This window comes from Ipomoea nil, unplaced genomic scaffold (assembly GCF_001879475.1).
Source record: "Ipomoea nil cultivar Tokyo-kokei standard unplaced genomic scaffold, Asagao_1.1 scaffold2818, whole genome shotgun sequence".
Taxonomy (NCBI): domain Eukaryota; kingdom Viridiplantae; phylum Streptophyta; class Magnoliopsida; order Solanales; family Convolvulaceae; genus Ipomoea; species Ipomoea nil.
Genome location: NW_017619246.1, coordinates 1,852,655 through 1,867,091, shown reverse-complemented (window position 1 = coordinate 1,867,091; position 14,437 = coordinate 1,852,655). Strand labels below are relative to the sequence as shown.

The window sequence follows — 14,437 nt, the reverse complement described above, 5'->3', positions numbered from 1 at the left end:
TCCATGATAATGAAGATGCCTTGGAGAGATGCGCATAACAAAAAGGATTGTGGCATCTTTTTAATGCGGCATATGGAAACCTTCCGTGGACAGTCAGCTGAAGAATGGGATTGTGGATTGCAGAAAAACAACAAAGAACAATTGAACAAGTTACGAGTGAGGTACTTGGCTGCCTTGATCACCTCAGATGTGAATGAACTGAAAGAAATAAACATACAGAAGGCGGCAGAGTTTGGTGTTTAGGAAGACTTTCAATCATGTAAATGTTTTTTTTGTGATGGCATGGCATAGACCATATGACTACTACACAAACAATTTTTTGTGATGGGTACTTGTGAATGGCTTACCCATTTGCATTGCTATAAATGCAGTATTATTATGCATACACTTCATTTTATAAAAGGACACCTCAAAAACACCATTATAACAAATAGCATGCACCATTCCACTTTTTACTTGCAAAATACACCAACATGTGAAATAAAATGCACCACACAATATATTACAGCCAACATAAGTCTATATATAAAAATGCACCACAAAACGGAATAAAACACACCATTCTAATATAAAAATATCCGACATTCTTAAATGCACCACACTGTTTATTAAAAAACACCAAGTACTGTAATAAAATGCATAACTGTGTGTTATAAGAATTGTACGCAACTGTGAAAACATATATGTCCCAAATCAAACTACACAACTGTAGCTAACCATTTAAAGGGCATGTCCTACTATTATGACCATATTCTTCACAAGTATGACATTTCCTTGATTGCTTTACACACTTGCTAGCAGCTTTCTCCCTTGTACTCTTCAACCGCTTACCGCTACCCTTGTTCTTAGCTTGAATAGGATCACGCACCTCCACTGTTGAACCCTGAGACACATCTCCACAAAATGAATTGATCACACTTTGTTTGCTGCCACCAGCCACCACCCCACTGCCATCCTCACTCCCCTCTTGGAGAAATAATTGCCTTTGCTCACAAATAACACGTCGTAGCTGTGACAAACGTTCTATATTACCATCGGCCAAGCCCACGCAAGCATATATGTCGGACCACAATAGATTAGTAAAAATCCTAACATTCTCCACTTTAGAAGATTGATCAACAATTGTATCATCAATATGAAATATTGGCTTCAAACAAGCACCCTTTGTCCACCGAGACACCACATACCTAGAAGGAATACTCTCAAGCCCACGATCTTTAAACACACAAAAAATATGCCTACACAAAAACCCCGTCCGCTCAAACATCTTGCAAGAACATGTAGCAGTATAATCAGACAAGACTAGCTCCACATACCATGCCCGTTGGGCACCATCTTTTATCCCATATGACACATGGCCATCACAATCACACAAAGACACCACTTGACACGAATAACAAGCTGCACAAATCTCTACTTGAACATCATAAAATTCAGAAATGGTGTAAACATCCATTGCATGCTTCTCCAAAGCCAATGGTGTCTTCAAAACAGGAAAACAAGATTCACAATCAGCATTCAATTTTGCTTGTGCATGACGCTGCGCACCAACAACACTTCAAAAATGCACCAAGAACTCAACCAAACTAGAATGACCATTAGAGAACGTACCAAAAAAACTATTTTGAGACTCTGATCGAGACGTTGTCCTAACCAGTCCTGACATAAACTCGTCGTGAAAATATGGGGATGCCCAATATGTACGAGACTCGAACAAGTAACGAAACCAACCATTGTCACCCAAACCATATTCCTCCATGATACAACTCCATGACTCCTCAAATGACTTGGAGTCCAGTGATTTGTTCCAGACAATGCCATTCAACTTCCTCCTAATCACTTCATCTTTAGATAGAATTGGTCCAACCTTCTCACCAACCTTACACATTATATGCCACATGCAAAATCTATGTTTTGATGTACCAAACACGCGAGCAACAGCAACCTTGAGAGCTGGATCTTGATCAGTAACAACACATATAGGGTCATGACACATAGTTTTCTTAAATTTCTCCAAAAGCCACACATATGAGTCTACATCTTCCCTCGTAAGCAAACCAGCACTGAAGGTGATGGATCTCTTATGGTTATCAATTCCAGTAAATGGAACAAACACCAACTTATACCTACAACACAACAAGCAATCAACACCATATTTCTAAGAAGACACACCATAAGGTATGGAATCATGCACCACAAACAAATACAACATGCACAATAAAAATAAATACTAACCTGTTAGTACGGTATGTAGCATCAAATGAAACAACATCACCAAACAACGCAAAATTCTTCCTAGATACTGCATCCGCGCAAAAAACCCTTGAAAGCTGATCACCTTCATCAACATCATATTCAAAATCAAATGCCTCACACAACTCACGTCTCTTGAATAGCGTGCCTATGAATAATTGAGCATCACCATTTAGAATATACGCCATCAGGTCACGCTTGAAATTCTTAAAATCCACACCTGTAGCCCCGACACTGGAATACTCACCAACAATCTCTTTAAACAGCCTATATGACCGAACAGACCCAATATTTGCCCGAACACAACTAGCAATAAACATTTGGTGCCCAGCATCGAGACTACAATTCACCTTTAAAAATTGCCTAGCAATAATTGAACACATCGAATGGGTGTGACGTTCCTCAAAATAATGCACAACATACAACCCATTAGACTTACGCTTTATCACAACCTTAGCCTTACAACCAACCCTATTTGTCACCCTCCGTCTCCTCGCCAAAGTAGTTTTAGCAACCCTAGAAACCCTCTGCTTAAAACCCTGACGGTTACATACTACGTGCTTCTCCACAGCAACACCATCCCAGAATTCTTGTTAATTGTGCAATATCTTGAAGGTTTGAAATGATGAAAACTTTGTATTATAAAAAAAATGATATTAAAGAACACACATAACATATTTATAGACCAACACAACTGAAGGCCAAAGGAATAAGAAATCATTTCAACAAACAAAAATTCTAACTTCCCAAATTATCACACTACCAAATAAAATAAGAGCAAATACCAGTTTTGGTCCAACGAGTATTAGCAAAATGACAGTTTTTGTGCACATGTTTAATTCCTATCAATTTACATCCACAACTATTGTTATAATACCAATTATCTACGACTATTATTTTAGTGCTAAAATTCATCACGCAAGTCACCCCTTCGTTTAAGACATGCCAAAATATGAAATTATTAAGGGTATTTTAGTCATTTTTAAATTAAGATCCCAATTTGAGCATGAATAAATGGATTTAAGCCCTAAGATCTATCTCAATTCGCAGTTCTCCTCTTTACATTAAGGTAGGATGAGGAGGAGAACTATGAATTGGAAGCGATCTTAGGGCTTAAATCCATTTATTCATGCTTAAATTGGAATCTTAAATTGAAAAGGATGAAAATGCCCTTAAGATTTTTAGATTTCGACATGTCTTAAATGGAAGGATGATCGACATGATGAATTTTGGTACTAAAATAATAATTGTAGATGAAAATTAGTACTAAAATAATAGTCGTGGATGAAAATGGGTAGGAATTAAACATGTGGACCAAAACCGTCATTTTTCTACTATTTGTGAGACTAAAATTGGCATTTGCTCAATAAAATAAACGATATGAGTAAGCCAACCCAAACCAATATGGATCGTTATACCCTGCACCACGGTGCGCACAGCATTGTGCGCCCTGCGCCTCCCAAAACGACGTCGTTTTGGGAAGTTTGTAGGGAGTTGATGTGATTATGTGTATTTTTTTTATACAATTATGTGTATTTGTTTATACAATTATGTAAATTTTTATACAATCATGTACACCTTTTTTTAATACAATTATGTACATCCGAAACAGGAAATTTATGTGTATTATGTTAAGAGTTGATGTTTATTATGTTAAAAGTTTATGTATATTATGTATTATGTTAGATTAGATGTATTATCTTTTTTTAAAAAATGTGTATTTTGTTATACAATTATGTACATTCATGTATACAATTATGTGTATTCTAGTATAAAATTATGTACATTTTTGAACATGAGTTTTTTTTTTTTTTTTTTTTTTTTTTTTTTTTTTTTTTTTTTTTTTTTTTAAAGAAAATTAACCGCCAACACAAGGTAGCGAAATTAAAAAAAAAAAAAAAAATTCTGAAACGACGTCATTTTGCATCAGGGCGCACAATGCAATGCGTACCCTGGTGCAGGATATAAATTGCGAACCAATATTACAATAGTAAGCAAACCAAAAATAAAAATAAAAATTGACTCCAAAACTTTGAAGCCCTAATCTTATGGCATTCTGTACCCAGAATCAAAATGATAAGGTACAAAATTTATATTTGTAAGATACAAAATTTAATAACACAAAATACAAAAAATCACACCACAAAACACATATACATGTTATATATTAATGAGTAGCTCAACTGGTCATAGAGGTGAAACTTTGAAAAAATGACCAGGGATTGAGTCTCATCAGCGGTAGTGAGGGGGGTTCTTTGCTCGCAATGAGCACTGGTTTAGCCTCTGTGGTTCATGTTCAGTAGAGATCAACATGATTTACATCCTCAATTGTTTTTCAAATATGATTTAGGTACATACAAAATTTGAGTTTATAGGCACAAAATTTGTTCTGTATGTCTATAAACCTAAACTTTAAGGCTCATACACACTAAACAAAATATACATCATATATATTACCATTTTGTTTATAGTAAGTTCATAAATTTCCTTCTATATATTCATAAAAATAAATCTTAATGTATACTTAACATTTTTAGTCCCTCAATTATTCCACACTAACAATTTTAGTCCATAATTTTTTACCGTTGTGATAATCACAACCCCTAACTCTTCAAAAAGTTACAGTTTTAACCCTTGAAGCAACAAAACTATTAAATTCTATTAAAATTTTACTTGGTAATGAGATTTTTAAAATTTTATTATATTTATGCTTTATAACTTTTTCAATTTTGATATTTTATTTGCAAAATAAAGAATCGGCAACTTTCTTCCCTAAATTTTTCTTCATATACTAAAGAAACATTAAAAAGTACTAAATTACGCATGTACTAAGTAAATTTTTATAGAGTTTAATATTTTGTTGCTCTAATGATTAAAACTTTAACTTTTCAATAGAGTTAAGGATATATATTGCAACTATAAAAAGTTAGAGACTAAAACAACTAAAAAATTAAATAAGAAACTAAAATTACATTTTTCGTTAAATTAAACTAGCTACATAAGTACCGACAGATATGCCATGGACCCGGGTCCACCTTTGCAAGGTGGACTAGGGTCAAAATACACAATTTATATACTGAATGTTCACAATTCAAATTGTAAACATTCAGTATGTAAATTGTGAACATTTAGTATATAAAATTATAAACATTTACTATGTAAATTGTGAACATTTAGTATATAAAGTTGTAAACATTAAGTATGTAAATTATGAACATTGAGTATGTAAATTGTGATCATTTAGTATATAAAATTGTAAACATTCAGTATGTAAATTATAAACATTCATTATATAAATTGTGAAAATTTAGTATATAAAATTGTAAACATTTAATATGTAAATTGTGAACATTTACTATATAAATTATGTATTTTTATAGAATAATTTGCCCATAAACACATAACCTTAATCAAGTTGAAATAATTGTCAACTAGCTAGAATTTAATAGCGGCCCGCCCATTGTGGGCAAAAAAATTGTTGCAGACTTCACGGGCCGGCATACAAGCTAGGATCATCTAGCCCTAATACGCCTCATGAAAGCGAATTATGCTCTGGAAACGTGTTCACCATGAATGGTGAACACGGGTCTATATGGTATCGTTTTTACGGAAAATATTTTTTTTTAGTTAATGTGCTATTAACGACGTGCGTTTTTTCAGATTATGAATTTTCTGTTATGAGATTATGAATGTACTATAAATTCATAATCTTATAACAGAAAATTTATAATCGCATAAAAGAAAAACATTTATTAAATTATGAATTTTCTGTTATGAGATTATGAATTTACAGTTATGTAATTATGAATTTTTGGTAAATTCATAATTTCATAACAAAAAATTCATAATTTCATAACAGAAAATTTATAATCGTATACCAGAAAATTCATAATCTCATAACAGAAAATTCATAATTTCATAACAGAAACTTCATAATCTCATAAAAGAAAATTCATAATTTCATAACTGCACATTCATAAATCCATGCCTTCACATTCATAATTTATGAATGTTGAAGAAACTTGCGCGAAGAGGAAGTGAAACCGCGAAATATGAAAATAAAGAAGAAAAGTTGTGCTGTTAATTAAGACCAAAAAAAAAAAAGAAAAAAAGAAGAAGAAGATAACGGTGCACTGTTACCGTTGGGACCGTGTTCACCATCCATGGTGAACACGGTTCCATGGCATAACGATTGTCATGAAAGTTGATGAGTTTTGCAATCGTTATACGATGAACCATGCATGGTGATACATCATAGATATATATATTGTGAAATTAAATTGTAACATAATTAATTAAAATGATACTTTAATATTGTTATAATAAACTTATTGTGTGTATATAATAAAAATGAATAGCAAAACTCATATAGATATGTATATTTTCAAATGAACATGTAATAGACTTAAAATGACACTTTATTGTTGTTAAAGGGAACTTATGGTATGTATAAAATGAAATTGAATAACGAGGCTCATACATATATGTATATTGTCAAATGAACATATTTTGGAATTAAAATAATACTTTAGTATTGCTATATTGAACCTATTATGGGTACAAAATGAAAACGGATAATAGAGATATGAAATGTAATTAAAATAATATTTCACCGGTAGTGAATTACGAAAATGTTAAACGACATCGTTTTACTTCATGGTCCACGCTCCTACATGTACCATTGTCAATAGTAAAATTTGCCTGAGTTTCGTGGTTCAACTTGTGGGTTAGATTTTGAAATAAAAATAAAATTATAAAATTATTATATTTCATTACGTATTATATTGTAATATATAATTATAAATAAATTTTAATATATAATTAAAAACAATAATTTTTAGCCACTTTGACATTTCCGAAATACTTCTTCTCCGACAAGGAGAAAGTCCGAGTACGCACAAGGAATCTGTCCACTTTGGACATAATTTCCACACTGTCACTGCCAAGGTTTGAGCTTTAGTCTCTTCTCTCAAATACTGCCCACTAAACCATTGAGCTAAGCCTGTACAGACAATTCTCAAATACTTATAAACCCATATTGTGATACCCCGTATTTTTCTAAAATAAACTATAGTCCCGGTATTAAATATTTTTATTAAAAATATTTATATATCTAATTATTTCCAAAATGGGTTTTGGTTTATTTATTTTATAAATAAACTGTTGAATATTAGGAAAGTTGTCTTAGTTTCCTATTCTTATTAGTAGTTTCCAAGACTAATTTAGTATCTAGTTTAGTATATATAGAGGTCCATTGAAGTATAGAACATAGATTCAGAGAGACAATCTATTGTAATCTTCCACTATAATATATTCTCTTTATTCTCTTGTTCTTTGGTTATCACATATTTTGCTTCCGCCTAACTGGCGGCTGGTGGTTATTCTCCACCCGCCAGACCTATCAATCCTCAATTTCAACATGGTATCAGAGCCTACTTTCCTAAGCTATTTTTCTTCAAATATTAAAATCCTAATATAAACCTTAGCTTTCCTCCACTGCCGTCGTCCTCACGCGCCAACGCCACCGTCATGCGCCGGCAACCTTCCTCACGCGCCGGCGCATGAGTCTGCCTCCGGCGAGATTTTCCGGCGAGATCTGTCAGATTGTTGTTTTGCCTTTCTTTCGACTTGATTGGTGAAATTTGAAGGCTTGTTTGGGTTTGTTGCCGAACTTTTCCCATGGTGTTTGTGTTTTGGTATAACCGTGTTTGTTTCTTTATCTCCGGTATGCCTTATCCCATGGATGTTCAGTTTCAGCACTACTATAAAGGCCTTAGATTATTTCCCATGTTTCAAGTAAGGGGGAGTGTGACTATCTACAATCGGTGTACTATCTTTTACTATCATTTGCTATTTTATCTACTATGGGCTCTACTGCGTCCTTTGCTATTCTTTGCTCCCTTTTTGCCTCTACCGCTCTCTTGTGTTATCGGGAGGTTGTTCATGTTTAACACTGTCCTTGGTGTGTCCATCTTCATTCCCGAGGTTCATGTTCAATTCCGTCCTCGGTGTGTTCATTCCCAAGATCGTGTTTAGCTTTGTCCTTGGTGTCTTCGTCTTTATTCCCAAGGGTCCTTGGTGTCTTCGTCTTTATTCCCAAGGATTGTGTTCAGCTCCGTTCTTGGTGCCTTTGTGTTCATTCCCAAGGAAGGGTCAGACATAGTGCAATCTCCTTTGAAGTCATCCGTCCTAGAGTACTTATGTTGCTGTGATGGTGTTCGTGTTTTCCCTTGGTGCCTCCATTCCCAAGGATGTTCGTGACAAGCTTTGCCCCTGGCGTGTTCATTCCCAAGGGTTGCATTGTCCTTCGAAGCCATCTCGCATTGTTATCCTCTAGTTGCATTTAATTTTCACTTGTAATTTTGAGTGAGGTAGAGTGCTTGTTTTAATCCAAGCTTGGAACTTCAGATGTTCCAGCTTGAGGGGGAGTGTTGAATATTAGGAAAGTTGTCTTAGTTTCCTATTCTTATTAGTAGTTTCCAAGACTAATTTAGTATCTAGTTTAGTATATATAGAGGTCCATTGAAGTATAGAACATAGATTCAGAGAGACAATCTATTGTAATCTTCCACTATAATATATTCTCTTTATTCTCTTGTTCTTTGGTTATCACATATTTTGCTTCCGCCTAACTGGCGGGTGGTGGTTATTCTCCACCCGCCAGACGTATCAATCCTCAATTTCAACATAAACTATTATTTATTTTGCTACCCAAATGCCTTAAAGCCCAAAAATGATTTTATTATCTAAGCCTACCTATAAGCCCAAAATGTATGAATAGATATATATAGTGTGACCTTGCACCTTTACCCAACCCAATTACCCAAATACAAGTGTTGAGCCCAATCTTCTCTTTACAACCCAAACCCAAATATAGAAATCTACCCTACTCAAAATAGATGAAATATAGAGATATTATGCTTCATTTCTGCCGATTTCCTCATCTTCCCCATCTGAAGTGTGAGCTAAGTTAGGCAATAACAACTCACACCCTTCCTTCCCCAACCAGCCTACATCTTCTACCCTTGTCACTCCTGTCGACCGCACCCCATCCTTGGAGGACTTCTCGACCAGCAATGGTGACCAAGCTGTAGCTATTAGACTAAAATATCACATGCATCATTATAATATGTGATAATAGATCGACTAACCTCCAGCCATAGTTCTTGATACGGTTGAGCGTTCCGGACTGCTGCAGAGATAACGAGTATTTTGTCTCTCACTTTACTCAGTTCTCTCTAGATGGTGTATGAGGTATGTAATGTGAGCAGTGAGAGGACTAGTGACCTTATATAACCACTGGCTATCATTGTGGTTGATTGTCTTTAGGTCTCCTAAACCCTAACTAGACTCCTAATCATAATGGTAGTCTAGCTATTAGGTTATTAGTGTTGCACCACATATCAAATACTGAATATTATCATAACTTATCCTAATGTTATAATAATAGTAACGGATAAACGTTACAGTATCTACACTTACGGCAGGGCAGCAAACACCAGCGAACCATAAGCTTCCCTTCTTCTTCCGGCGAGCTTCGAACCTGCGGCGATGGAGTGGGACGGCGACAACTTAGTTTGTGTACAGAACCTCTCGTCTCTCCCTTCCTTGACGGTTTCTGGCGTCCCAAGTAGCAACAGTGACCGGCAGTAGAGGTGTGAGCAGCGAAGCTGGGCAGAACGGCGGTAGTGTTGCTTTGGCTCCTCTGGCCAGCAAACAACTCCGGCGAGCTCCTCTTCCGGCGGCAGTCGTCTGTTCTTGGAGCGGTTGATGTCGACAGTGGTGGCGTTGGTCGGCTCTCCGGCAGCGGGCAGATGGACGGGTGGTGGAGTGTACGTCGTTCCACCCGCTGCTTCTCGGCATGCAGTTCATCGATGAAGGAGAAGTTAAGGTGAGGGCTGTTAGTGGTTGTTTAGTGTTAAATAGTTTTATTGTTGCTTAAGCTATTAAGTGGGTGTTTAGCTTAGTGGTAAGGGAGGTGTTTAGTAATGGTAGAGGTTAGGGTATGATTCTCACCTTAGCTTAGTTAAATTAAGCTTTGATCATTAGCTTTTAATTATTAGTTCTATCTTTTTAGCTTGGCTATTAGTTTAAGTATTAGTGTAATAATGTTGTGATTAAGATAACAAGAGAAACCTAGCTTAGGTGGTAAGGTTGTGGGTAATTTTAAGATAAGCTAGGGTTCAAATCTCCTTAATAGTTATTTAATGTTTTAATAGCTTGCTAATTAGTGAAGATCCGGTTTAATCCACAGGTTCCGGTAGATTGGCTTGTGAGTTGAGCCTATGTTGGCGTTGTTTTGGTTTGTTAAGCGAATGAGGTAACCCATGCTATACAAAACCTATTTTCTATTACTATGAATGATTATTGGCTTCTATTTGATGTTCTTGATGTGATTTGTGAGATTTGATGCAAGATCTTGTGATGATGCATGTTTAGAGCTTGTATTTAGGTTTCTTAAATGCCATTGCTTGGCTTATTCTTGGGTTCAAGTCATATCTTTGTTGTGTGTGAGATTTTGGGTGTTTTGGACTTGAACTTGACTTTGTTGATGATTTTCCACGAAGGGAAATATACGAGTGTACCTGGCGGGCGGAACGGCGGGCAGTGGCCTACCCGCCGCCCCACCCGTGGGGAACGAGGTGGATTAGGGTATGTACCCCGCGGGCAGGCCACGGGTGGGGGCTTACTCGTGGCCCCACCCGTAGGGAACACATGTGATGATTGCGAGGATTTGTTCCCCGTGATCTTTTCTTCTTGGTATTTGATGTTTTGACCTCCCGTTATTGAATTATTGAGCTCTTTGTGAGTCTTCTTGATGTTTCGTATGTCTAGAACGATGTGTTAGGAATTCATGTTAGGATTTGGTGTCTTGAATCGTGCTAAGGATCCAATCTTGCGATTCGTTGGACTAATATGAGTCTTGAAGGTTCGTTGGAACCATTTTGGTTTATCCGTTTGATGAGCATGCTAGTTTGATGTTGATATGCTAGTATGTGTGGTTTGTTCCTTCTTATTGAGGTTGGCAACTCGTGTTGTCAATCATTTTTTATGATGGATTGTAGTCCTTTGTTGTTGAGTATTGCTTCATGTCTTCATTGAAGTCTCTTGATTGATTCTTATGATGTGATCTTGCACAAATCGTTGTACCCTTTGTTGATACTTGATTGGGCTATTGATGAGCCTCAATATTCTTGATGACGATGATGACTACGTGTGAATATGATTGAGATTGGTGGTAATAGTATTGAGCTTTGCTCACGAGATCGGTGGTAATATTGTGTTATCTAATGGTACCCTCGTGTACTATGAGATCAGTGGTAATACAGTTCTGATTGGGGGTAAAGATTGGTGGGGGACGACGATCCCAAGCGGAATAAGGTTGGACTTAGAAGTACAGGGTGGCACTAGGAGGTAATGGTTGGAACTAGTTATAAGGACGGGGGTAGCCATAAGGTTGGAACCGTGCATAAGGTTAGAACTAGTAATTTGATACGTGATCCTTGAACTCTCTTGTTTGGAACTTGGACCTATTATGTGAATTGTCATTATGTGATTGTTGTACTTCTTGCCTTTGAGCATGTCTATGATGAACTCTACCTTGTGAATGGTAGGTTGCATTTAGAGTTGTGTTGTCCCTTGTTGTTTGTGGTTTTGTTGTCTTGTTGAGGTTGATGATCCTCGGTCTTTGTTGAGAGTGTGATGAGCCTTTAACGTTGATATTCTTCTGGTTTAAATGACTATATACTGTATTCCTCAATCTCAAACGCTTTTGATTATATCTATCTATATAATATGCTATTTAACGCGTATTGGTGGGTTACCAGCATTATTCGCTGACCGGGTGTTATCCCCTTATCGTTTACAGGTTTTGCTTAGTTGTGGAGCGCCCTAGTCGAAGTTGGTAGCTAGTGTAGTTTTCCCTTTTCCCTAGCTTATGTTTTGGCCTGTGAGTCTTAGTTGTCGAACTCTGAATTAGACTTTGTGTAGCCTGTGCACATATGTTGTTTAGGTGTGGCATAATATCCCCGTTTTAGACTTGCTTTCGCTTATGGTTTAATGAATGTCTAGTTTGCTTATCTTTGAATTTAAGTTTTAAAAATGTTGATAAAATCGGGGGTGTTACACATATAGGTGCGGTTGGCAAATTATTTGTTGGAAAAAATAGCTTAAAATGGCATGTTAAGTGGCTATTTTGTAGTACAATTATCAGCGGGGTCCACTTCCGATTTGGGTCGGGTCAAAGTGGATTCGGATTCTTCGAAGTGAGACGAAGAGATTGATATATTGTACGCTCAAAACGGATAATGGGTTAATGAGATATTGATTCTCAAAGTAGACCCCATTTGAGTTGGAAAATGAAGGGAAAAAGTGAGCTTTTGTCCCTCATTGGTTTGGAAAGTGGATTTGCCCCCTTATTTATACAAGAGCTTTTTTTAAGCTTGTAGAATTTTATAGCATAGAGGCTCTCTCGTGGGGAGGGGGGGGGGGGGGGGGGGGGTTGCAAATCAAATTCCAACTACAAACGAGATAAAAAAATGCTTGATTCAAGCTCGAGCTTGGCTAGCCTTGCGGGCTAAGGTGGAGGGGTGCCTTAAGTGTCTCCTTCATCCCTATATAAGATAGGGTAGTGAGAAGCAGATTTTAACAACAAGCACACTACACGAAACTTTGAGTTTTTTCAAGCCTCAAAATTCTGCTTCTACTCCTTCTCTTAAAGCCTACTGTGTTCATAACCTTGCTTTGTTCGCTGGATTCCTTGTTTGGGTGCTCAAACATTGAATCATAAGCAAGTTTTATCCCTGGAAGCCTAGGCCACGAAGCTCCTAGCTCTTTTGGGAGGTGACAAATAAGGTTTTAAGGAAAGAGCGATCGCTTGACTCTTGCTAAAAACCCAACACCAAACACTAGCCAAATTCTCCATCTTCCCTTCCCTATTTTTCCAGAAAAATAATAATCTTATTTTATTGGATTATTATTTGTTTTGACCAACGGATATCCAACAGTCTTAAAACCTTATACCTTGTTTTCCCGTTGGTGGTCTTCTCCGAATTTCCTTGAAGAAAATGGAGCATCCCGTACTGCCAATCGATGGGGAGGATAATGTTGTTGCGGACAACAATGGGGGAAATGGCAACAATGTTGCTAATTCCCAAGCTACACCAGTGAACGTTGGTTTACAAGACGGTGGGAGCACTGAGGGATATATTCCCATGTCTCGGGTACCTTCGGTACCGAGTGGATCGGCTGAAAAGCCGGAGAAGTTCACCGGTGTTGGTTCGAACTTCAAGTGGTGGCAACAAAAGATGTTGTTCTACCTAGCAACTCTCGGCTTGGCAAGGTTCTTGTCCGAGAGTGTTCCCGAGTTGAAGGAACAAGATGCACAATCCATGATGGTAGTTGGCTATTGGAAGGATTCGGACTTCCTTTGCCGAAACTACATCCTGAACGGATTGTGTGACACGCTATATGATGTATATCGAAAGATAAGCACATCAAAAGCGTTGTGGGAAGCTCTGGATCATAAATACCGAAGTGAGGATGCCGGCTCAAAGAAATTTGTGGTTGGCCGATTCCTTGACTTCAAAATGGTTGATTCAAAGACTGTGCTAAGTCAGGTAGAAGATTTGCAATTAATCTTTGATGAGATCCATGAAGAGGGCATGGTGCTAAGTGAAGCCTTCCAAGTGGGATCTGTGATCCACTTGTTGCCTCTAGGTTGGAAGGACTTCAAGAACTACCTTAAGCATAAGCGAAAGGAAATGAACCTGGAAGACCTGATCTAGCGACTCAGGATTGAGGAAGGGAACAGGACCAATGATAGGAAAGTTCCTATCGTTGTTGGCGCTAAGGCCAACGTCGTGGAGCACGGTGAAAGCTCCAAGAGGAACAAGAAGGACAAACGAAAGCTAGGTCCGAAAGGTGGCGTTACCAAGAACAAGTTTTCTGGTGAATGCTACAACAAGCCTGGCCACAGAGCATCTGAATGCAAAGCTCCAAGGAAGAAGAACAAGAGTTTTGAAGCCAATGTTGTTGAAGATAGCAGTTAGAAGGAGGTCGAGATTAGCCTTTCGGCTATGGTGACCGAGGTGAACCTCGTGGGCTCAAACCCTCGTGAGTGGTTCATCGATACCGGTGAAACCAGGCACTTGTGTTGCAACCGAGAGATGTTCAACACCTTTGA

General features: G+C 37.2%; 1 protein-coding gene across 1 annotated transcript; it reads right to left on the bottom strand.

Moving 5' to 3' along the window:
* Window positions 1–712: 712 nt before the first annotated feature.
* LOC109158428 (protein FAR1-RELATED SEQUENCE 5-like) lies at window positions 713–1,996 on the bottom strand. The gene is made up of 2 exons (XM_019306339.1): window positions 1,655–1,996; window positions 713–1,483 (listed from the first exon to the last, which is right to left on the bottom strand). The coding sequence occupies exons 1-2, from the start codon at window positions 1,994–1,996 to the stop codon at window positions 713–715; spliced, it is 1,113 nt and encodes a 370-aa protein (XP_019161884.1).
* Window positions 1,997–14,437: the final 12,441 nt, after the last annotated feature.